Source organism: Phodopus roborovskii, unplaced genomic scaffold, assembly GCF_943737965.1.
Source record: "Phodopus roborovskii unplaced genomic scaffold, PHOROB, whole genome shotgun sequence".
In the NCBI taxonomy this organism is placed as follows: Eukaryota; Metazoa; Chordata; class Mammalia; order Rodentia; family Cricetidae; genus Phodopus; species Phodopus roborovskii.
Window position 1 is genome coordinate 68438671 of NW_026126418.1, and position 26107 is coordinate 68464777.

At 49.6% G+C, this 26107-nt stretch overlaps 1 protein-coding gene across 1 annotated transcript in view; it reads right to left on the reverse strand.

Moving 5' to 3' along the window:
- Vav2 (vav guanine nucleotide exchange factor 2) overlaps nucleotides 1-26107 on the reverse strand; it is a 163879-nt gene that overhangs the window by 73772 nt on the left and 64000 nt on the right. Inside the window, exon 3 of the mRNA XM_051184960.1 lies at nucleotides 2301-2359. Within this exon, the coding sequence (XP_051040917.1) occupies nucleotides 2301-2359 (59 nt within the window). The remainder of the gene's footprint in view (nucleotides 1-2300; nucleotides 2360-26107) is intronic.

A 26107-nucleotide genomic window follows, 5' to 3' on the forward strand; every position in this document is an offset into this window, starting at 1 on the left:
CCCTCATTTTCTGGCCTCCCACCTGACCCCAGCATCTCCTCATGCTCTGCTCTGTACCAGAGTGACTTGGTATACTTGGTGGCACAAACTTACACTCCAAAAGAAGGCTCCAGAAGGTGACTTCTCATCTGTCAACCCTAGTCTGGTAAAGTCCCCTGCAGACCCTTTGCAGTCCCTCCAGGCCTGGGCTGTCACAGTTCAGTAGAGAGGACCAAGACTAAGTGGGCAAGGTGTGCCCATGGCTGAGTACCACAGCACACCTATCAGCATAGTGGGCTCTGCTCCCTATTGGCAATGCTCTGGCCTGTCACCACACTGGGCAGCTGGTAGATGAAATGCCAGCTGTGGGACTCTGCTAGGAGGGGAGTGCCCTACCCCACCTCGTTCACTCTCTTCTACACACTGGCCAACCTCCCACACCCTTCCTCCCCCATTCACTAACATGGCCCCTTGACTGTAATAGACTGTGGCTATGAACTCAAACTTTGCTGCATCCTGTGATGCCTCTGGTCAATCAAGGAAGCAGAGGGATGTTTCCATGCTAACCTGGGAGGACACAACCCTGAAGCAGTTCTCCACAGACTTAACTACTCTGTAAACCACCACCAGGGTCTCGCTGCCAACTGCAAAGCCCCCAGGAAAAGGCCAGCCTCAAGGGCAGGAAACAGCAGCTGGATCACACCCAGGCAGCTCCTCCCCCAGACAGTCACCACATCACACTCGGCTGATAGCAGGCCACAGGAGCTGGCCTCCCTCCAGTTTGTGGATACTACAATAAGATGGGGGAAGAGGACACACTTAGGATTCTGTGCAGGGTATGTATGATGGCTGAAATCCGCTGAGAGAATGTCACTATTGTCTATGAATTCACAATGCAGAGTGTGTGGAACCAGGTGGGATGCACAGCTGTGACGAGGACCATCACAATGACAGGCAGGACAGCATGGTAGAGAACTTACAACTGCTCAGTTCCCAAGGCACATAGCTCCAAACCATATGTCTTTGTGTCCAAACATGGCGCTTCTTTTAACTGGACATCTTTGAGTAGAGCCTCTTAAGGACTTTACAGTGATAACTTACAGCAGGACAGGGCAGGGCAGGAGCTCGGCATGTATGTGCTGCTGTGTAAATCCCAATGTTTACCATTTGGTTTTTGCTTAAAGTTTGTTTTTGTTGTTGCTGTTGTGTTTGATAGAGGTCTCACAATGTAGACCAGGCTAGCCCTGATGCAGCCCAGCTAGCCTTAACTCTTAAACCTGCCTCAGCTTCAAATGCACTGTCATATCAGCTCTCAGCTGTTTATTGTTCTAACCGTAGCAGCATTGCAAACATCCCTTTCTGCTTCATGATTTATTTGAAAACATTTTCAAACAGCCTGTCTTCTGGCTAACAAAAAGAAAACCACTTTGATTCAAAAGGAACTTTCAAGTTCTGGAAGAAGCCATACAACACATGTCTCATGGATGTATTGACATGGCACCTGACTCTGTAAGAGAGCCAACAGCTACCACAAAGGGATACTGTGCCCTCCCAGGACCTAGCATGTGGTCCTGCAGATAAAGCAGAGTACACCAATGTAACACTCAGTGGATACACCCTCAGGGTGGCCTGTGTGCTCAGCTCTCAAGACGGGCCCTTTTGTTACCCTTGCCACTGGCCTGGGGAGCCCTCAGGTGTGGCAGGAAAGGGTAGTCCATGTGTCCCCAGGTGACCTGAAACCTATCTCCCTGATTTGTACCATCAGGTCAAAATCTTCAATGACCAGGTCTCAACTGCGCTAACTACCCAACCCTCCCCCTGCATCCCACCCATGAATCAGAGAGAGGCTGCAAGCCTCAGGAACACCATTGGCTAAACTGTTGTTTAGAGTGAGGCGATCTACAGGGGCTGGGTTATCCAAGTGCTAATGGAGCCCAAGGTCTGTGGACAGGAAAGCACACTGCACTCCAGCCCTAGCCCCATGAACTTACACCAGCTCGAGCATTCACACCAGGACCCTGGTTCAGAGCTGGGAGGTGCATTCAGGTAGGCAATGATCTGTGATAGGGTTAATTTGCTGATCTTATTACCTAAATCGAAAGCGATTTTGCAGCCGTCAGTAACATGCTTGCAAGATTTCCCTGGTGTGAACCCACAGGCCCCCCCTTCACACAACCTTGGCTGCTGCCAATACGCAGCCAGCGTGCACTGTGAACACTCTGGTTCAGATCCACAGGCAGGGGATGTCTATATAACCCCAGCATGTGTCAGTAGCATCAAGATTAAAGAGCCTGCCCTCCCAGTGTCACTCCTGAACTCACCTGATGCCTTTGTTCTGTGCGATGCTATGCAGAGACAGTCGGGACACTGCAGAGATGACCTGGGGAAGACAAGAGAGAGTTCTGTGACATTAGACAATAAGGAAGTCATCACAAACCGTACCAAACGTTCTGCAAGCACGGAAACTGTTAACTAAGCACACCTTGTAAGAACAGCACAGAGCTTTTCGGGCTTAGCACCTGTACAGTGTTTACTGTGTGAAATCTGCCATTTGGCCACATTGATATTTGCTGAGAGCTGTCATGCTTATGGCAGGGTGCCCCAGGGAGGAATGGCTTTCCATTCCTGTGGCTGTGCTCCTTCACCCACCCCTGACCCAGCTAGGAGCCCACAAACTGGTTTCTTTAGCAGAGGGGAGAAATAGTTCACTGAGGCTGCTACAGGTCTCTTTTAACTAAGGTCACACCTACAAAGGGCTCATCCAGTGCTGCTATTCTAGAAGGGTCTATATGACTAACAACAGCCCACACCCACAGTTAAGTATTAACCCATCTTGGAGATGGAGAAATGAAGGCCCAGAGAAATGGAGGCCCACAATCACACCATAGTAGCGGAGCCGCATGGACACAAACATCCATGCATAATGCATGCTGCAAGCCCCAACCCCATGTCCAACATCCCAACAGACACCAGCTCCCAGTCAGGATGCCAAGGGATAAGGAGCTCCAGGTACTGAGCCACATGTATCTTTGTAATGTCTCCCCAGTCTGAGACTCCTCAAAACATAAGTTTGGAGACACAGGGCAAGCAGCAGTGGGCATACCTCAGCCCCACTAACCCAGCCCTAATTAACCAGGAGCTTCCAGATAGGTAGCTCTCCCAACCTCAAATGTCTCTGTTAGTCCACAGAGCTTCATAAGGACTCACAGAAAGGGGGGGGGGGGTCAGCAGGAGGCTCCACAGGTCAATATGAAGAAACTCAGTAAGGGAAGAGAGAAATGACTGACTGGCCCAAGAATGTGAGTGTCACAGAGTGTGATATAAGAAGAGACAGAGAGAGATGTTGTTCACAGTCCATCAGCAGAATGAGCAGGTACCAAGCATGCCTGACAGCAGGCACCAGGCATAAGCCTGAACCCTGAGACTGCCACACAATGTGTTGGCCAAGTTCATGTGTCCGTGAAGCCTCATATGTGTCCTGCTGATGTAAATGAGCATAACTATGCATGTCTATTGTATTTACTTAGATGCCTATATATGTGTGCTGCAAGCTCTCAAGTGTGCTTCACATGCATGTCCGTGTGTACGTATGTACCTGGGGAGGGGGGAGGTGAAGAACCAGGTAAATTGCCTTGTAAGCCACTAGGTGTGCTGGGAAACTGAGTTCAGAGGGTATCACATGCGCCACCCCATTGGCTTCCCAGCCTCACCATCACTCTGTGTGCACTTGGTAGGCAGGAAAAGCCCCCAGCAGGAACTCACTCCCTGGGGTTCCTTTAGGCTGTTCCGTACTCAGCAGCAATTTCCAAAGAGAAAAACACTACAGCAAAGGCCTTTTCTATGCCCAGTGGGCAGTGGACTCAGCCCACAGCCGAGTGTGTGTCTGGGCCTCCTGTCAGTGTCTATATTTCAGGGGCTGAGACTCAGGGAAGTTGTGGTGGCAAATAACTGGGGTCCTCTGTATTTGCTCAGACAAGCCTCAAAAGGCTGATATGCAGCTGGCCCAGTCATGGCCCCCACCAGCCTCCTCTACAAGGGGCCTTTTGCAAAAAATAAGCAAAACGGCTTTTGTTATTATTTTTGGCTTTTAAAGGCTCCAAATATTTAGGGGGAATAAAACTTAGGGCAATATTATATCCTTATAGATACTTAACAGAATGCTGGAAACACAGCCTTGATAGATTTGGCTGGTTTATGGCACACTAACTGCCCTTCTCCTATGCCTCATGAGGTAGGTACTGCTAATCAACTTTCCCATGAACCAACAGAAATTTTAACAGAGTCCTAAGATGGCACAAGCCATCAGTCAGTCATGGCACAGGAAGCCACACTTGTTTGCCAGCTTGGGCCTCATTCTCACAGGTGGAGGCCAGGATGACCGACAAGTAAGATGTAGGTCTTCCCATGCCATGTATCTGTGATCTCGGGGGCTGCATCCATGTATCTGTGGTCCCAGGAGACCATATTGCTCCTGCAACTGCTCTAAGCCTGACTCTGGGCACACACACACCTTGCTGCAAGACGAAAGTCACCATCAGCAGTTTGTAGAGGACCCAGGCAGGGCAGGCAATTCCTTCCATAGCTTAAACATGACCAACTATGCTGGCATGCCCTTCCCTCCATCCTAATGTGATATGTGCCTTCCATGTGGAACCTGTGCAGGAAGGAGAAATGGATGCCAGTGACCGCCAAGCATTGCCTTCAGAGACATGCACGTGACCCCAAGAGAACTATGAGTTAGATTGGGGCTGCAGGCTTCATGTGACGCTTGATGAAGGGTAAGAGCTGAGCTAGCTCTTGCAGAAGAAAAGCATTCAGTACTTCCCAACCCCCGCAGTGCTACTGGATATGGCTTCCCACTCTCAGACTAGACAGCCAGGTATCCCCAGGGCTAACACTCTCAGCTGACCATCAAAAGCCTCCCTGCCAGGGCCCCTGGGGACTTCTAAGCATGAAAATGTCAAATGATGACATTTTCCCAACTTTCATTTCCGCCTCCCAGCTGCGTCCCTGATAATAAACGGAGACAACCAGGCTTCTCCTCTCTCTCCTCAGACAACCAGCTCCATCCTCGGTGCTATCACTCACCCATCTCAAAACTCAAGCCTAGCTAGTGGTGTGTGCTGGGGCAATACAGGGATCAGAAAGGAGAGGTCAAGCCCCATGAGAATGCTGCAGAAACAACTGCACCACCAGCTCCCAGATATTGGACTCACTGAGCCGTTCGGTGATATCCGACACACAGTGGGCCCTAAAGGAAGGAGTGGAGTGAACAGTCTAGAGGATGCCGTGACAGTCAGGGCTGGATCACGGATGAAAATCTTGACTCCAACCCACACACAGGTGCTCTAACATCCAGACTCTAGCAACCTACTGGTCCACACACTGCCTTACAGTGCCTGGGGTCTAAGAACCTACATTCATTGTCAAGGTTCCATGTGGCTGGGATGTGTGCCCTTCTCTAGAGAACAGGTGACAGTGATCATACTACTAACTGGGTTAAAGCCAGATAAAGGGCCAGAACATACATCCAGAGTGTCCACCTCTGGGGTGCCTTGCAGAGACAGCACACCTCAAAGAACACACACAGGAGATCAGTTCCTTCCAGCGGGACAGCAAAGCAGATGACCTGAGGAATGGAGAGGGGGTGTAGAGACAGACATGGGTCAATGGGAAAGCTATCCCCAGAGGAGGCCTCAGCAAGCCTGCTTTCCCCTGCTACCATGGAACAATGACATCTGTCCTGTGAGCCCTGAGCACCCTAAGCTTCAGCAATCAGACTTAAGAGTTTTAGGTTTACAATCTTGCCCAGGCCAAATTAATAGGCAGGTAGCAGGCAACTGAGTCCTTCGAGGACAAAACTACCTTTCTGCACAGAAGTGACAGAACTACCCCTACTCCAGCCATAGGAAGCAAGCACCTGTCCCCATCACCAGTCTGGGCATTCAGGTCCTGGCAGTTGCAGGGTCCTGCCAGAGGGCTTTTGTCACACCAACTCTGTCTGATGAAGCAGATGCAGCAGAGATGGGATATGCTTGCCCCTGACGCCAGAGCCTTAGTTTTCTCTGCACAGAACTCATAGCAAATGCCTGAAAGGATACTGGGGGAGCTATGAGGGTCTGAATACTGGTGGCAAATCTGTGAGGATGTGCCCTGAGAACATTCTAGAAAGGTAGATGTCACCTCCCAGTATCTCCCCAAAAGGGTTAATACGAGACATCTCATACAGCTGCTTAGACAGCTGGAGCAATGCAGAGAGTGTGGAACAGGGCAGTCAGTGGGGGGCCTGACCTGGATCCCGGTTCCAATGGAGCTTTAAAACTTCAGGCTTTTCTCTAAAGATGGCTGACTGTATTTCTTCCTTGTGATCTGGGCCTAGAAGTGTCCCCTGCAGCAGTTCCTAAGTGCTGGGAAATTTGGCAGCATCCTAATTACACAACTTGAGAACTCCAGGGAAACAGAGTAGCATGCATTCACAGCCAAGGATTACAAGCCCCTCAGGAAATGATACTGCAAAGAAGACCACTTTGGGCAGAACATGCTTGAAAATACACTCTGCATGTGAAAGTAACCGTTTCCAAAATGTAGAGCATATAGGACCAGGTATACAAGCTGGGGCTAAAGAAATAACTCAGCAGTTAAGAGCACACTGCTACTCTTCCAGATGATAAATAAGGTTTCGTTCCCAGCACCCACATGGCAGCTTACAACTGTCTGTAGTTCCAGTCCCAGGGGATCCAATATGCTCTTCCAATGTCCAAGGGCACTGTATAAACATGGTTCACAGATACACATGCAGGCAAAACACTCACACACATTTAGAAACAAAAAGTAAAATGTGTGCTCATTGAAAGAGCTGACAAGACACCTCACAATATGTCAGCATCCACTATCACTGGAGAGAGGAGTCCTGTCCTTGACTGACTCTGCCAACATCCACCCACACCTCACACCCCACACCACCACGCCCCATCTATATCTTATAAATGTAAGCTCTACACAAACCTCTCTATACATATTATTAAAACCCATGACACACAGCCAAGCCACAAAGTAGACACACAAGACCACTCAAGTTCACTATGCCATGGCTACCACCATCCCAGAGTACAACAGTACAACCCCCCTCCCCAGTTCTCACTAATCCACTGGGAGACCTGGGGCAGGGCTCACTCTTAAGAAACAAGAAATATTCTAGAGACCAGACTAGTTTGAAAAGAGCTAGCATGTGAAGCCATGCCCTTTATGTTCCAAGTGGTTAGCATGTAGAGGTCATATGGCATATATTAATGTAGGTGGGCACATGGATAGATAGATAGATAGATAGATAGATAGATAGATAGATAGATAGATAGAAGAGTAGGTAGGTGTGTGGGTTGATGAATGGATGGACAGATGGGTTAGGTGGGTGGTTAGTTATATGGACAGATGGGGGTAGATGGGTAAATGTTTATATGGATGAGTTGATAACACATGAAAGAAGGATGGATGGGTGGATGGGTGGATGGATGGATGAGTGTGTAGCTAAGTGAGTGGATGGATGGACAATTGGATAGCTGGATGAGTAAGTGGATAAGTGGGTAGTGGGTAGATGCTTGGATGATGAATGAGTTTTTAAATAGATGAGCAGGTAGTAGATGGAAGGATAGATAGGAGATAAATGGACGAATGCATACACGGATGGATAAATGGATAGGGGAGGGTATATAGATGAATGGGTGGACAGATGGACTGATAGATAAGTGGATAGATGTATAAGTAGTAGGTAAATTGTATGGATGACAGATGGGTTATTAGATGGATGAGCGGATGGATGGATGGATGGATGGATGGATGGATGGATGGATGGATAAATGGATGATGGAGGAGGTAGAAGAGATTAGCAAAAGAAATTCCACTGTTTTTTCTTCTGTTGTAATAAAATGTCCTGAAAAAATAACTGAGGGGGAAAGGGCTTAGTTTGGCTCACAGCTCAAGTCTGTCATGTGGGAAAGGTCAAGGCAGCTATTGCTTGAAGCAACTGGTCACATCACATCCTCAACCAGGAAGCGGAGCATGAACGCTAGTGATCAGTTCATTTTCTCTACTATACAGTCCATGATCTCCTCCCAGGAAATGTTTGTGCCCCAGTTAAAATGGGTCATACCACATCAGTTAACTTCATCAAGACAACTTCTCAGATGCACGCCCAGAGGCTACATAACCCTCAGAAGTGTGCCAGGAGTCTTGTTTCCTTGGTGATTCTAGATCCTATCAAGTTGATTATTAACACTAAGCAGCACATCTGCAAAAATGAACAAGTCCCTTCTTCATAATTTTGAGAACAACCACTCACTACATACTAAGCAGTAAGATTAGCACACTGTATTTAGATAATGAGAACCAGAGAGAATAAGGACAATGATCCAGGTCAATCTGGACTGCAGTCCTAACATGTGCATCTACTGGCTGTACCTCACAGGCTGCTGATAACAAAATCCTTTCCTGGTCCCAGTCAGACACTCCCCAGCCTTGCATGTAGTTACTGAGGTTTACCCAGCAGACAGAAGTAGACATAAAAGATTCACCTACAGGCTACCTTGTAACACCTCATTTTACCCAGGGTGACCTCAAAAGCACTGTGTTAAAAGAGCCACCATTCACCATTGGCCTGGGTCCCTGAAGGTCTGTGTGCAGTAGTCACATCCCCTCTGCCATGTTTTGCCCATACACAACCCTCTATAAAATCTAGCTATCTCCTATGGAAGCTGCCACAGTCCAGAACTATCTGCCACAGCAGCCAGGGCTGACATATTCACACAGTACTCCAGTCTCCCACTATAACTCCAACTGTGACTCTCCACTAACCAGCCACTCCTCCAGCCAGACCTCAGTCGGCATGATCCATCCAATGAGGCAGAAGCAATCAGAACAGCACTCCACTGTCCTAGGAGAGGCAGCTGCCCTCAGAAGGACCTAGGAGCTGAGCCCGCCAGGGTTTCTGGCTCCTTTGAGCCTAGGTTAGAGACACAGTATACAAGGGCTGGTGAATGTGCCATCTGCCAGCCCTGCTTGCTTGGAGAGCTATGTGATCAGAAGTTTCCTGTCCCCAACTCTCTGCTGTCATTAGGATCAATAAGCAGAGGACACTCAGACCTAGCCTGAGCAGCAAACTCCTTATCAGCCACCACCACTCATCTGAACGCACACATGGAAAGAGTCAAATGGCATGATTATGAAACTCATTTGAATATGTTGCCCCGGAAACTCACCTATCTTCTGTGGAAATCTGCAGCCCATACTGCTGCATATTCAGGGGCAAATCACCATAAATTGCTTTCCAAACCCAGCCCACATACCCATCCTAATTTCCCCTTTTTCTAAATATCAAAAGCAAGGTCAGGAAAAACTTGGCGGCGCAGTCTTTGGAATGACAATTGGCCAACAAGAAGTGATTAATTATGAAACGTGTATAATCAGAGCTTTGCAGTCAAGCTTCCACCAGGATGAGGCTGGAAAAACAAAAGCAAATAGAGACACAGCCATTTCTCATCCACAGCATTTTGCTGTGGAATGTTATGGTGCCCAACACTGGTGTGTTTCTTCAAGGGAGTCAGCAGGTTGGAGAAGACAGGATGAGCCAGTCCATGGGCCCCATAGCAGCTGTAGCAGAATGAAAAATGTTACTAACTCAAGATAAGAGAGAGGTGGAAACTTTTGAATAGAGTATGCTAAAGGAATGTCTGGCCATACTTAGAGGAGCAGAGTGGGTGGGTGGATGGATGAAGGGGACTCAGGGACCCCTCTGTAGGCCTTCCTGATGAAGAAAGAGAAGTTTCAGCCTTTGCCTACAAGCCCAAGTTGGCTAACCCACCCTTGAAGATTTATGCACCATGGCTTCTGTACACACACACACACACACACACACACACACACACGGAATGCTTGCCCTATTTTGCATTGAAGATTTATGCACCATGGCTTCTGTACACACACACACACACACACACACACACACACACACACACACACACACACACACACACGGAATGCTTGCCCTATTTTGCATTGAGAAAAGCAGAACCCAGAGAGACAATGTGATTTCATCTTGTGAAGACCTTTTGGCTGTGCTGGCGTGAGACTGGCTACAACTCAAAGTCCAGGTCCTAACTAACCATGGAATAGCCACAGGGCAGATATAAACATCTCCTGGGACGTGGAGAAGGGCCCTAACCTAGACACTCAGCTGGCTATAGTGTTACAGTGTTGGAGCAACCATGCTCCCCTCCTAACTAGGAATGAAAAGCTGCAGATCCAGCCTGGATGGTCTTCTGGATCACATCTTGTACATGGCACAGAAAGACCAAAGGCGGGAATGAGCTGCTCACAGAGGTGGTTGAGCAGAAGATCCAAGGAATGTTAGCTGTGACAGAGACACAACCCACAACTGTGGGATTTGGGTGGTGAGCTGGTCAAACATGGCTTAGACCTCATATGTAGCTAACTAAGCCCTGGAAAGAGGCAGGAGGCTGGGTCTGAAGAACAGCAACCTCTGACTTCCTCCCTGTGTTCTCAGCTCCTGTACCCCAGCTTCCTTGTGTCTCCATGACTGTACTGGGTGGGGGTGCAGAGTATAGCTTCCTCTCTTCTCTGACGGGAGGTGGGCAAGCTGAAGGTGGAGTGACCACAGTGCTCACGACTTCACACATTTTCTGTCCAATTGCAATCAGCCAACCAGGACATGATGTGAGAGGGATCTGTCCTCGGTAAGTGGGGACAGAGAACTAGGAAAAAATCTGGCTAAGAGACCTCAGAGACAGTCACAGTATTCATCTTAGGAACCAGGACTTGGGGAGGGAGGCTTATCTGCTCCCCTAGATGATAGTAAGAAGCTGTGCATTGACTGTAAACATATCCCTCTCTGGGCAGCTACTCCAAATGGAGAGGTTCCAAAGCCCTCTGTTAGACAGACAGTGACTCAGATGGAAGCAGATGAAAGATGCATAACTACATGAATACTCATTAAATGCCTACAATTTGTTAAGCATTAATTAATTTCAGATTATGACTAAAACTGGCTCAGAATATAAACCAGGAGAAATATAAGACCTGGGCTCAGGTCCTGCCATTGACTGACTACACCACATCCCATCGAACATGTCCCTATCTGTTACGCTAGAGATGACAGATCATGACATATACATTATATTACCCCCTGGCTATGCTCAGACAGACATCACTAATCAATTCTGGTGCTCATTCCTACTAAAACTGGGGCTGCCTACACAATAAACCTTTTGCACTGCTCCCAGCAAACTTTGCTATCGGGTGTGTGGCATACAATAAACTGCCCACTTGGGAAGATCCTGGATAGAACAGTCGCAGGGTTTCCCTGAGCGCTGACCAGATCCACAAAGCCCTTTTGAGTCAAGGATCTGAGACATCACCACACAGGGCTGAGTTGTAGCTATCCCAACCAGAGCACTGCAGCAAAATCCTCAGAGGAGGGAGCGTGGCTACCATGTGGTCCACACCCTTCAGTTAACCTAAAACTAGCTCAGGAGATGACAGCAACCAAGAGGCCACCCAGCAATTTCCAGGCAGAACTCAGTCTAGGATAGAGGTTCGGCCTGCAGCCTAAGGCTCCTGTCTGCTGGCATCATCTGTGTTTAACATGACGGGGACACTGCCCCAGCCTCCTGCCAACTCCTTGCAGGAGTACTTCCTTTATGCTCTCAACTCCTGATGGACGAGGCACTTTCGCCTCCTTTGTGAATGGGAATACTGCAGAACTGCCTGTCCACTGGGCTCCTGCTGAGAAGCTTGCACAGCCCTCTGACAACAGGACCCCACTCTTTAACCCTTCTTGCCCAGGAAGGCCAGTTGTCCATCTGGATGTGAGGCCAATGGCAATGGCTGATGGACAAGTGCAGTCTCCAAAAGCACAGCATGGTCTCCAAGCCAGGATCGGCAGCTCTGTAGAGGACAGAAAGTCCACCCAACCTCTAGCTGCCAGGCTGTGGCCAGCACACTCTGTGAATGCTAGCTCACTCATTCCCCACCCCCCCAGACATGCTCTACCCCCATCTCAGAGATACCCTTCAGTGGTCACCATGACGAAGTACCTTCTGCTCAGCTGCAGGAGAGGGACAGACAGGTCTAGTCAAACTGGATTGCACCCAAGCTCAGGCTATAGATAACCCATTACATCCTTCTCACAATGTGACCCAAGACAGACAGATGGGAGGTTCCACGTCCAATGGCATGAGTTCCTGCTTGGAGGGACAAGATTCACAAAGGAAGCTGGTAGCCTGGCCTCCCTGCTGACATGGATCCCAGGAGTAGCCCTGAGCTTGGCGGGGCCCATGGTCCTGATATGATCCCCTCTCTACCTGAGCTCTGTATGAGGTCTTGCCCTCTCTAGAAAACCCTTCAATCAGATGCTTTTCCCCCCAAGCTCTCTCTCTCCTCCTAATGGCCCAGGTCCCTCCTCCATTTCCCAGAAGAGGGAACCAAGGTCTAGGGTGGACTCTTCTGTTAGTGACAAACCTACAAGAGGCAGATTCAGGACAGGCTCCACACTCTTGCTAAGGTACCTTCTGTTTTCACTAAAAGTCACTCTTTCCCAGTCAGGTGCTGGAAGGCAGGATGAGGACAGCAGCTGTGCCTGGGGCTTGCAGAGCAAGAGCACCTCACAGCTTGACCACCACTGCCTGAACAAGAGCTCCCACAGGCATGGGTACTCATATGCTTATATTCACACATAACAGATGTTCTCACACACACAGACACATGTACATACATGCTTGGACAGGCTCATACAGACACAGACCAGGATATATATACAATTCACACACAGCCACACCCAGAAACATGAGCTCACACATTCTGAGACACTGGCATACATAGGCAAGCACACACAAACACACTAATTCACTTACACGGTCACATGATGGATTAGTGACTCGTGCTGCTGCTACAACAAAAGTGACTTTAGGAAGGAAGGGTCTATTTTGGTTCATGGTTTTAGGGTACAATCCATCATGGCGAGGGAAACCATGGTGGCAGAAACTTAGGGCTACCAATCACACTGAGACTGTAATCAGGCAGCAGGAAGGGATGGATGCTGGTACTCAGCTCACTTTCTCCATTTTAGTCAACCCAGGACCCCAGCCCATGAAAGGTACCACTCACATTCAGGGTGTCGTCTCACCTCCATTAACCTAATCTAGAAAACATTTCATGGGCATGCCTAGCAGTTTATCTCCTACATAATTTCAGGCACTATTAGTATTAACAATCACACCTATACCTGGCCGAGGTGGTGCACACCAGGAGGCAGAGACAGGCAGATGTCTGTGAGTCTGAGGCCAGCCTGATCTATAACGTGAGTTCCAGGACAGCCGAGGCTGTTACACAGAGAGACCCTGTCTCACTGGGCACAAAACCACACACATGTGAATACACATACACAGCAGCAATGCCACACAAGTCCCTGGGAATCCCCATGCCACCATGGAGCCCGGATCTGGACTGGAAGATGAACAGGACAGTAGGACAATGGGTGGCACAAGACAAAGTGATGACGAAGGAGACAGCATAGGGTAGTGTTCTTGACCACAAGCTACTGGAGACTCTGAGACTCCCCGGGAGTGGAGAAATGAAACCAGCCACCTACCCTGCCTCACTGTCCTCAAGACCTTTGGAAGAGAAGCACGTCAGAAGCAGAGTCTGAGCCACACCCATCCCACTAGGCTATGTGACCCAGACAATGTGTCCCCTCCACATTGGGGGGCATGGGCACACTATTCAATGAGACAGTTTACTCTAAAGACACTAACAGCGGCTCAGGGAGACCACCTCACTGCCCCAGGCCACCTGGCCTCATTTAACCCAGCCCTGGGAAGAAAGCACATGGGGACACAGAAGGGGTCACAGGGTCCCAAGGCCCACAAGAGAAGTCCACACACCAGGCAGGCTCAGCTCATCACTGTCATACCAGCACTGACCCCTCCCCCTGTGTCAGAGCTGGAAGAAGCTGTCAGAAATGCCACTCCCAAAGCCCTTGGTTTACAGAGGGAAGACATTCAGAAAAACATGTGTCCTGTCTGAGGCTCACAGCTGCGGGCAGAGCAGATCCCGCAAGAGTAATGGTGGGAAGGTGGACAGTTCTACAGGTTCTTTGTACTGCAGTGCTACTGTGCCCTTCCTCAAATAAGGAAATCGAGAGTCCGCGTGGTCACCTGCATACATTGGCTACACACTCTGATGTCACACGAAAGGAAACAACACTTCATCCCTTGAAGAGCAAAGATCTAGACGGGGCTGCCTGGGCCTCCACAGCTGTGCCCACGGCATCTCTAGGAAGCATATGCTTCACTCCAGCCTCTCGCTCATCAAACTCCCAGCTTGCTTCACGGTGGGAGGTGATGAAGCCATTACCTGGAGGGGCTTAATGTGGCCCAGTGACTAGTGGAAAGGAAGACAAAGCCTACACTCTGCCACAGTAATTCTTTTGACACACACGGGCATGCCTCTGGAGTGACAGCTGAGTGTCCTGCTCACTGCACCAGCTGCTTTTCCTGCCGCTGTGACAAAATATCCGACAGAGAAGAGAATTAAGGAAGGAGAGGTTTGTTTCAGCTCATGGCTTGAGAGTACATTCATCCTGTCAGTGAAGACACGGGTGTGGGGGGGAACGCGGGAGGGCGCAAGAGCTTGAAGCAGCTGGTCACTGTCCGCAGCAGGGAAGCAGAGAGAGTCGGATGCTGGTGCTGAGCTTGCTCACTTCTTTTCATCCAGCCCAGGGTCCCAGTGGGAAGCTGCTGCTCACATCCACGGTCCATCTTTCCTGCTCAACTCAACCTTTCTGGAAAGGCTCTCAAAGACACACTCAGAGGTGTGCTTCCTGCTAACGCTGCATCCACTCAGGCAGACCATGAGGGTAATGCACACTCTGATCAACTCCACACCCTCGTTATGCTACCCTGTGATGGTGCACGCGGAAGTACCTGGCCCCTGGTACCCCAAGACACTTCTCATCTGACATCTACTGGCAAAAGAGGTTGAGTCTCCTCCACTCAGCAGGGGAGGGGCTCTCTGCCCCACCAGGAGCATCTTAGAGATACTGAAGTGATGGGAGAAGTCATTCTGTAAATATGTTTCTCTTATTGACTAATGAATAAAGCACTGTTGGCCAATAGGAAAGCAGGACTAGGAGACTAGGAGGAGAGAAGAAGAAGTAGGGAGGAGTTTTCAAGAGGTAGGACCAACAGGGTAAGAACTCTGGGCCCCCTCTCCAGTAAGCCAAGACCATTTGGGTTAATATTTAAGACAGAGCTAGTCAATAAGAAATGCTAATAACAGGCCAGCAGCTTTGTATCTAATACAGCGTCTCTGATTGTTATTTGGGGCTGGCGCAGCACTGGAACCAGGCCAGCGGGAAAACATACTCCTAACACTGAAGTTACACCAGGGCAGGCCTTCCACCCAGTGTGACTGATTCCTTATAAGAAGGAGGGTCACTGGAGAGCTGGCTCAGTGGTTAAGAGCACTGGCTATTCTTCCAGAGGCCCCGGGTCCAGTCACCAGCACCCACTAGGTAGTTCACAACCATCTGTAACTCCAGGTCTAGAGGATGCAACATCCTCTTTTGGCATCCATGGACCTGGGCACACATGTGGTGCACAGACATACACGCAGGCAAACACTCATACAACCTTTTAAAATTTCACATTTTTAATACGTATGGGTATCCTGCCTGCATGTATGTCTATGTGCCACAGATGTACTATGCCTGCAGAGGCCAAAAGAAGGCATCGGATCCCACGGAATTGGGAGTTACAGACTGTTATGAGCAGCCACATGGGTGCTGGGAATCGAACCCAGGTCCTCTGGAAGAGCAGTCAGTGCTATCACTGGGCCATTTCTCTAGCCCCCATGTAGATAATTATTTTTTTTTATTTTTAGAAGGGGACTGAAGGAGAAAACAGCCATAAGAAGGTAAAGGCCAAGGCTGCTCTGGCAACACCCTTGTAGATGGAAGGTCTCTCCTCAGTCTCAGGAAGGGGTGTAGCCCTCCACACCCCAATTTTAGAATTCTTGACAAACTAAAGTCCTTTTTTCCCCTTCTTTTTTCTTTTTGGCAGTGCTGGGTGGGGATGGACCCAGCCCTTGAGCATGCTAGGCACCCAGTACCACAGAGCTACATCCTGGCCCAGGCTCTTTTTTTTTTACTCTTTCTTGTTGTTGTTTTGAGACAGGGTTTCCCTGTGTAGCTTTGGAGTCTGTACTGGAACTAGCTCTTGTAGACCAGACCAGGCTGATCTCGAACTCATAGAGATCCACCTGCCTTTGCCTCTGCCTCTGCCTTCCGAGTGCTGGGACTAAAGGCGACCAGGGCCCAGCCCTGGCCCAGGCTCCTGTTTTTCATGGCACCAGGACTATAGTAGCTTGTTTCAGCCACCAGAGGACATTAACTTAAAGGTGAAGTCACCAAAGCTAAGGCTCACCCTCCATGCCAAACAGATTACTCTGCCCAAAAAAGGAGCCTAAGCTCTTACAGCAGAGGGTAGCCAGCCATCACCAGAAGGACTAGAAGGACCCCAAAGGCGACTGCCCAGGACACATCTTCTACTGTTCCAGAAGCCAGCTCCTGGCTCTCTCTGTCAGGCATCTAATGACCTTCCTTCCAAGGGTGACCTCCCAGGCCCTACTCCAATACCCAGCCCCTGCAGGACTCTGTGGGATCCCTCCCTTCCTGCCCATCTATTTCTTACACAGATGGACACCATCATCTGCTCAATCTAACACCCCCTGAGGGCTTAGAGGAAGCCCTGGCGATTGATAAATGTCACTCCACATAAAGCCAGTAAGCTCCATGGAGGAATGATACAGTGTCCACAGAGATGGCCTGTGGGCAACAGTGGGAAGACGCGGTTGAGACAGCTGCAAGACACACAGTCAGCTGCTGACTGGCTGCACCGGCACCTAAAAATTTACAGGAACATACTGGAACAATGTGTAACAAGAACAACATTCACTCTGCTGCCTTGCACACTGGTCCAGCTGATGGACAGGAGCAGGAAGAGCTCAGCAGAGGGGTCCCCAAAGGGAAACACTGTATCCTTGGGTGATGAGCTCCCATCTCAGGAGACCTACAGTCATCTGGGGCTGGCACTATATGCCCATCTAAGCAGAAAACCCCAGATTCAGTTCCACCCCAAGGTCTTGCCTGCAGCTCACAGGCAACTGACAATTGACTTTATTGACTCTTATAGCCAAGAAAGGAATTCTGCCTATTCTCTCAGACCTACAAAAGCTCCAGGCCTCAGCTAGCATGAGTGGCCAAGAGTAGTTAGCATGGCAAATTGCAATGCCCAGAGAGACAGGTGTAATGGGCAAGCCAACCCACTAGAGATACCAGGCTGACACCAGGTTTACATCCACACCTTACTATGAACCAACCAGGAGTATCTAAAGGACACCACACCCATCTCCCTACGTCCACAACTCCAAAGGGTACACTTCAGGCCTACAAGCTCTTCCTGTGACTACCACAAGGATGGCTTCTAAAGCACCTGGGCCTTCCCAGAGGTTTGTATCCAGAGGACCACAAGGCAAAGTCTATACACATCAAATCTTGCTAATGGCATCTGAAGCAGTGCCTTCTTGCGCTAACTCCAGAACGCCCCGAGGTTCTCCCAACCATGAGCTCATTCTGTTCAAGGTGGTGCACTCTCCACAGCCTTCTGCATGGCCATGTCCAGCTGGAATTGGGTACCGCCAGCCCACTCCCACCTGCCACTTCAGGGTCAGGGTGGCTTAGTGGCCCTGTCACACTGATGAGCAGTCCAGCACAGCCAGGTGCATCTCCTAGAGCTCACTCCAGAAAGTAGGAGGCCTAGTGACAACTCTGCCCTGTGGCTACCACAAGCTGCACTGATGTGGCTAATTATTTGTCACAAGGCTCGGATAAATGTCACATACTGTGCACATGGTCCAAGATGCAGACAAGTCCCCTGAGGTAAAGTCCCAAACATCACAGTAGTGTCCATCTTTGAACTGCTGCCAGCAGCCATGTGGTACTCTGAAATGAGCTGGCCTGGTGCTAGACCCCAGTCAGTGGTCATCTACAGCCCAAGGGAGAGGCAGGAGCTCCACACCATCTCACAAGCCTCAAAGGCCCACAAAGCCCAAGATTCCCTCCCAGACTGCCTCAGACTGCATGCCTTACTTCCCAGGCAGAAAGACGAAGCGGCATCTCGTCTGCCCTCCACAGGGCAGCTGCCCCTAACTGCTGAACTCACTATGGAAAATTCAGACCAGCCCTCAAGGACTCCTGTTGGAAGCTGGACAGGTTACAAATTGTCCCAGTTGTCCCTCATTTATGATCTTGGTCAAGCCAAGCTGGTGATGTGGCCCCATCTTCACCTACAAGATAAGGCTGGGAGACCACTAAGATCCTCCATCTATGTAAGATACAGCGAGGATGGGGAATAGAGCTGGAGAGAAGGCAGGTCACCTGGACCCTGAAGTCAAGGAACCTCTGAGGGCAGCTCTGATCCAAAACAGGTCATAATCCTGGGCAGGAACCTTGAGGACAGCACATGATAGTCTGGTTCTCATCAGCATCTTGCACATCCCAGCCTAGGGACATTTGAAGGACCACAGAAACTTAGTCATAGGGCTGAAGGTGTGACTCAATGGGTGGAATGCTTGCTGAGCATATATAAAGCCCTCTTTTTAATTCCAATAACACCATAAAATAGGGCATGATTGGCATACCTACAATCCCAGCACTTGGGAGGTAGATCATAAATTCCCAGTCATTCTTGGCTATATACCCAGTTCAAGGCCAGCCTGAAATACATGAGGAGGAGGAAGAAGGGGAAGGAGGAGGAAAAGGGGAAGGAGGAGGAGGAGGAAGATGATAATGATGAAGAGGAAGAGGGGCAGGAAGGAGGAGCTGTTGGGATAACTCTATCCTGGAAAAAAGAGGGTGTCATCTTGGAGTCTGCCAAGTCCCCCACTCTGAGGTGGGCAAGGAAGGCTATCATAGCCCTATGCAGTGGTGACAGAATCAGGTTCAGAGAGAAGTCACCTTGTGGCCACAGTCTGAGCTCTGGCCTAGCCTGAGAAGGGGACAGGTAGAGACCAAAAAGCATTCCCCTCTGTGCCCAGACTAATGTCCCAAAGTGTCTGTGCCTGAGTCTAGGAAGGACACACCCCAAATCTCTCTCTGATGTAAATCAGGCACAAAGAAGTGAAGAGGATGCTGGGTCCTATTCCTCAGAGCATCCTACAACCACTGCTCAACCTATGAGATATGCATAGTGTGGGAAAACCCACTTCCAGAACAGCCCCAAACAGTCTACCAGTTCCAAGTACTGCTGGTGACCAGGCCAGCTGTGAGCGCTCCAGCATGGCTACCCAAGAGCAGATAGACAGATCTGCAGTTTGACCAGGCTGTCCCAAATTCAAGGCAGGTACAGAGATGAGCTCTCACTGCAGTATCCGGAGAGCAGGATTTCCCAGCTACTGGCAGAGCAGATGTAACAGGAGTCTTGCAGATGGAGGCTCAACCGAAAGCAAATGACATCTGGGTTCAGCACTAGTAGCTGGAGCAGAGTGGCAGTGACCACTACAGACCTAACTCACTCATGTTCTGGGAAATGCTAAGAGGTCCCCAAAGACACACGTCATCACTAGGGGTGTGGATAAAACCAAATGAACTGAGGGAACAGAGACCAAGAAGGGACGCACTGCCAGTGGTTACACAGAAGGTAGGAAGGGGGTGACACTATTCCCTCTCTCTCTGCCCCAGCAGTCCCCCATCTCCTCAGCACCCAAGGCCCGGAGACTATAGCTCTGCACCTGTCCAGGATAAGCCTCCAAATGCAAGAGAGAACAGAAGGGAAGGCTTTTAGGAAGTAGACAAGAGGCCTGGACTCAACACCTGGTGTGAAGAGAGGCCCTACAGCCTGTGGGGTAAATGTGGAGCAGCCTTGCCATGTGCCTGTCCCTCCTCCCTACACAGTAAGAACAATGACACCAGCTATTACAGAAGCCAACCATGCTCAGTGAAACAAGCCAGACACAAAGGAACTCACACAAGGTGCCTAGAAGTCAAAGTAGAATAGCAGATGTCAGGAGCTGGGGGAGGAGGAGAGGAGTGTCTCTCAGGACAGTTTTAATTTTAAAGACAAGAACTGCAAGTAGGCGTAGGAGGGTGGCTCAGCGAGTAAAACATTTGCTGTGCATGTGTGAGAACCAGAGTTCAGATCCCCAGAACCTATGTAAATGTCAGATGGAAGGGGTGGCCTTTCATAATCCCAAAGCTGGTCTGCCAAATCAGCCAAATTTGCAAACAGTGAGTTCTAGTGAGAGTCCCTGTCTCAATGTATAAGGTGGAACATGAGCCTCCAAATGCAAGACAGAGACAAGAGACCATCAACTTCTTATGTCCACATATGCAGATACATAAATGCACACATGAAAACATGTACACACATGTGCACACACACACACCTCACATAAAGATGACTCAGTGAACAACCATTAAATGTCAGGTTTCATAAGCCTAACAATCTGAGTCTGGACCCCAGAATTCATGTTAAAAGCCAGACATATGGGCTGGCGAGATGGCTCAGGCATTAAGAGCACTGGCTGTTCTTTCAGAGGACCCAATTTGATTCCCAGCACCCACAAGGTATCTCACAACTGTTTATAACTACAGTCCCCAGGGGATCTGATGCCCTCTTCTGCCCTCTACAGGTACTGCACACACATGGTGTACAGCCACACATGCAGACAAAATCCATATATATAAAATAAAAATGGAGGGAAAAAAGGGAATGCAGTGAGTGGTTCAAGCAAACATCTGTAATCCCAGAGCAACTGTGAGAAATGGAAGACAGAGACAGGAAAAATATCCAGAAGCTTACAGACCAGGTAGCCTGGCTTACACAGCAACAAAAGACTGTCTCAGACAAAGTGGATCAGAGGTGTCATCTAATCTCCACATGTGCATCAGGGTATGTGCACATACACCAACACATAAATACACAGCACACATACCTCCCTCCCTCCTTCCTTCCCTCCCCCTCCACACACACACCACAAACTGTTGCACTGGGATGCTGCACCTGTAACTCCCAAGGCATTAGCTCCTGTAAAACAAAGTCCTGGAACCCCTCTTCCTGCCAACATCTGGTCAGGACATGGACCCATTTCCCTGCAGCACAAATTCAGGTCACCCCCAAGCAGTTTCCATAGAAACCACTGCTGAGGAGACAAATCCATCTCAGCTGCAGCTCCTGCTCAGGGAAAGCCTTTCCCAGAGTTGACACCTGTGTGCCTCAGCCTTAGCAAGACATATATAGATATCAGAGCTATATTAACAGCTGGGTTAGACTCAATAGGCACCTGAATATGTGATTTTCTGCAAAAGGGACATCCCCAGGCTGACTTCAAGATACTTGATATTTAGCTCCCAAACCCAAGGGTGAGTGGGAGTGTTTGTTGTAAGAAACAATATTAATGGCACTCATACACTAATTTCCACCTCCACAATAACAAAAGTGGCATATATCCCCCAAGTTAAAGGGGGGGGGCTCGCAGGTCAATAATTATTCTAAGAGGGGACACTGAACAGCAATGTTTCTCTCTGCAGACAATACACAGAGGTCACACTGTGTGGATCTCAGGGAACAGGGGTGTCAAGGCCAGCAAGGAATCTGAGGTATGACGAGAGCAAGAGAGAGGGCACAGGCCCTGAGTTACACACTGGCTCTCAGCCTGCTGCTACCATCTGCCCTCAATTTGGAAGTCCATGCCTCCTGGAAGATCACACAGAAAACTACGAAGATGATTGTGAAGCCTGCAAGGGATGCTGCAGGGCCCCAAGTCAAGTCATCACATACCACTTGGCTTGAGTACCTTGTCCAGGAAATTAGAGAAAAAAAGTGCTGTCCTCAGACAGACCTAAACAGGCCTGTATGCTCCAAGGAGAACAAACTCACACAAACAAACACACACACACACACACACACACACACACACACACACACACACACACACACACACTCAGGCTGCTGATGTCACAGCAGCCAGCTTCCTAAGTGGAGGTTACTTCCCTTTTTCAGAGGCATCCTGAGCAGGTCCCAGGTGCAGGCTGATACCCATGTGCCTAAAAGTGAGGCTTGGGGAGGCAGAATGGCTTCCTATGAAGTAGGAAGGGCAGAGACAGCCCCTGGCTGGAACTCACAGCCTCCGTAATCTGAATACACAAATAAAACCAGCCAGCACTTGCCTCTGCAAAATCTTAGGCTGTCCCTGGGGCATCACAATTTGCCTGTGTGACATCTCATTATTTCTCCCTTTCTTCTCTGCCCTGTTAAACATAACTGGCTTTCCTGGGCAGGAGCTATATTAACGTAGTGATTATTAATATCATGACAATGGCTAGGACTCATTGCCTCCATGCAGAGCTCCAGGTTGAGTTGGAGGATAAGTGTTCCCCATGAATAATGTAAGGCCCAAAGACCTGGGATGTCCCATGGGTTACTGACCCGGAGAGGGGCTTATCAACAGTGTTGAGTACAAATCAGAGGCTGAAGTATCCGAGAACAATAAGGGGACTTCAAGGGACTGACACAAGTCTGGCACAGCCTTTGGTCAGGCGGGCAGGTCACACTAGTTTGCCATATCTATAGTACACAAACTGAACAGACCCTTGTAGTGAGATATTTACTTTGTCTCCTTCTGTGGCACTGACCACGCCCATTGGGGGTGGAGTCATGGGCGGAAGTGACCTGTAGTAGGAGGTCTGAGGAAAAGCCGGGAAAGCTCTCTTGCTGGCAGACTCGGACAGGAGAACATCTGGTGGAACTTGCTGGTGTTCATCTGTCTAGGTTGTAAGTTATTTCTCCCTGAATAAACATCTATTCAGCCTATTTGTTTATCCTGATCCTTATTTAACCACAATAGACCCTGACTCTCCTCTACCCCCAGACTTTCTGCCTAGTGACTGGGCAGGATCAAATGCCATTCTTCCATGAAACCAGGTTTGTGTGCCATGTTCACCCTGGTCTTTCGATGACAGAGTGGCACAACTACAACCATCCAGATGTGGCCAACTATCCAGATGTGGCCCGAAAGCAATACCCCCCCCCATCCTATAAAGGGACAAAGTCTCACAGAACCAAAGAAAGAGGTGAGAGGAACCAAGGCAGGCCTTGAGGACAGGATGGGAGATAGGGTTAAAAAGTGGTGGAGAGGGGGGCAGGATGAAGGATGGATGGGGAGGGAGGGGAGGGGGAGAAAGCGGGGAGCAGAATGGAGAAGGGGGTGGAAGAGAGACCAGAGAGGAAGTAGAGGGAGAATGAAGAATCAAGTAAGAGGCAAAAGAGAAGCAGAGGAATGGAGGAAGGTGGAGGAAAGACGGAAGGGATGGAGGAGGGACGAGGAAGGACGTCAGAAGTATAAAAGATGGAAGATGGAGAAGAGACAATGGAGGAAGGGATGAAGGGGCTACCCAGAAGAGACGAGAAGGCATAAAAGAGGGGTGGCGGATGGGAGCGAAGAGAAGAGAGGGGTAAGAAGGGGATAGTGGGGACCAGAAGACACAGGAAAAGATGGAATGGAGATCTCTTTAATTGTATGTGGGGCTGGGATGAACCTGTCCAGGCCAGACTTCACTGTGAATCTAAAGACTGGCTAGACACATCTCTGTTTATTTGGAAAGTTGGCTGAGGGTGCGGAGGATACACAAAGGCTAAATGACACTGGGTTTCCCAAGGTCACTCGACAGACTGGACCCTGTTGTCAGAGAGGCGAGCAAGGCTGTGATACCTCCCGAACCTCTCCCTTATCCATATTCTATCCCCACACCCTTGTTGACCCAGCCAATGGGCACCAGGGACAGTCACCCTGGAAGCCCACAAGGTCTCCATGCATACATCACACACATACATCACCCGGGACAGGTGTCATTATGGGACAGAGGTGCAGGAGGAAGAGGATGAGAAAGCAGGGGTGCTTCACACCCACAGCTGGAGAGAGGCCAAGAACAGATATTCTCTCAATCCCCAGGAGGAGCCATCAAGGACAAGTTGCTCAACTTCCAGAACACTGAAAGAAGCCTGCTTTGCAGTTCTTTGTCCCAGTCAGAAACCTCACCTGCTGTTAGCAGCACTGTGGGATCAGCAATGAGTCCAGAGCCCTATGCATGACACTGGACCTGCTGCTCTGTCTCCATTCCCTCCTCCAAGGCATCTCACTCTGGCCAGGACTCCCAATACAACTCCAGGGGGGCACAGCCAGACCTTCCTGGGCCCGAGAATCCTACATCATACCCGAAGCTGGGCACTTGGCCCTTGAAGACGGATATAGAAGTGACCATCTTGTGACACACAACTGGCCACACACCTGTGAACCACAGATCCTTAGTAAAGACAGGGGGGGCCTCGCACACTAGTCTTTCCAGTCTCTCAACCGTATCCAAGGCAGTTCAGCTGAAGCAGGGTTCAGCATGCATAGGTCACTTGGGGGACCTGCTTTTGAAAAGAAAAATAAAGACGGTAAGCACAAGCCACATTGTCCCTCAAGGTCTGACCCTACTTGTGTGGACACCCTAAAAAGAAGCTTTCAAAGGGATACATCCCCCAAAGAGTTAGAAAGACCCCAAGCTTGAAGATGGTGACAGAAAGAGCCAGGAAGCGTTCCATGCACTGTAAATGAAAATAGTGAGTTTATAGCAAATGCCATTTCTATAATGTGTTTCTCAATAAATTAACAAAGTCTCATGCAAACATTTGACAAACAGGTCTATCGCTAAGAACTCATAAAATCAAGCTTGCCCAGAATCTGAAAACCCCTTTACTGGAGAGAACCAGCTAGCGTGGGATCCTCACCATGGGGCCTATTCTGTACCTTGATTTGCAGAGACTAAACAGGGCTCAGGCTGTACCACTGAGCCCAGTGCTGAGCTGCCAGGGGACTGACTCCATCCAGCAAGGCATTGCTGAGAACAGCTTCCATCCTTGGGGGAAACCCCTAAGAAAACGGAAGTGCAGGTGCTTTCTCTGGATGCTTTAGAAGCATAAAAAGGCTGAGAACAATCGCAAATCCTTCCTCTCTAAATCTCGTTGCATCTCCTACACCAATAAAGGCAACGATCAATGCCTCAATTTTCCAACTTCATGTCCTCGGGGGGCCTATGAAATTCAAAGCAGGAAGCACCTAGAATCACTCCCTATCCGACTCCCACAGAACTCGATTAGTGCCCACACCACAAGCAGCACACACTCAGGCAGGAAAGTGATGGGCATGCACACCACTGCCTGCCGGGGAATCAGGGCTCCCCACACAGCAGGCAGCCCACTCTGCCTGACAGGTCCTGGATCCCAGACCACCTGTCTGCCCTGTTCATCTCCCCAAGGACCTCTGAGACCTGGCTTAAGTTGTGTCACCAATGAGCAAACCCCAGGAATATGCCAGGCACAGCCCCAACCCTGTGGCCATCACCAAGCTCTCAACTGGGCTTTCTGCAGGGGAAACAAGGTCACAGCTACTTCCAGGGGATGGTACAGACAGGTTCTTTCAGTCACAGCTACATAGGTTTCATAGGGCCACCCGATACCAGGTCTTTGGCCAGAGCCTATCTTCCCTCCACTCTGTGGCCCTCCTAAGAGCCCAAGTACTGAGGGGTGGAGAGCCCTCTCTAGCCTGAGGCTTCCAGAAGAAATCTCTGCTCTGACAGAATGATGTTTCTACCTCAGCTTGGCTGTGCCTGGATGGGACAGGACATAAATCCACCTCTCCAGACTCCATCACAACAGGCAGACCTCAGGAGCCTCAGGATGGAGACACCTGGCTGTCATTCACAAGCAAAGACAAGGCCACTTGGTTCCAACCCCAGGTCCTACTCATGGCTGTCCAAGGATGTCTGGCTGGTCTCCTGAGCTTTGAACATGACCCCAAAGTCCCAGGGGTGGAAATCTAATCCCCAGGGCAACCATGATGGAGGTGAATGCCCTTTCAGGGAGTCCAACCCACTCCTGCCTCTCCCTCCCACATTTACCAGGCAACGCCATCCACCAGAGGCAGAGCACGAGCCACCACAGCTTTAGACATCCCAGCCTCAGCA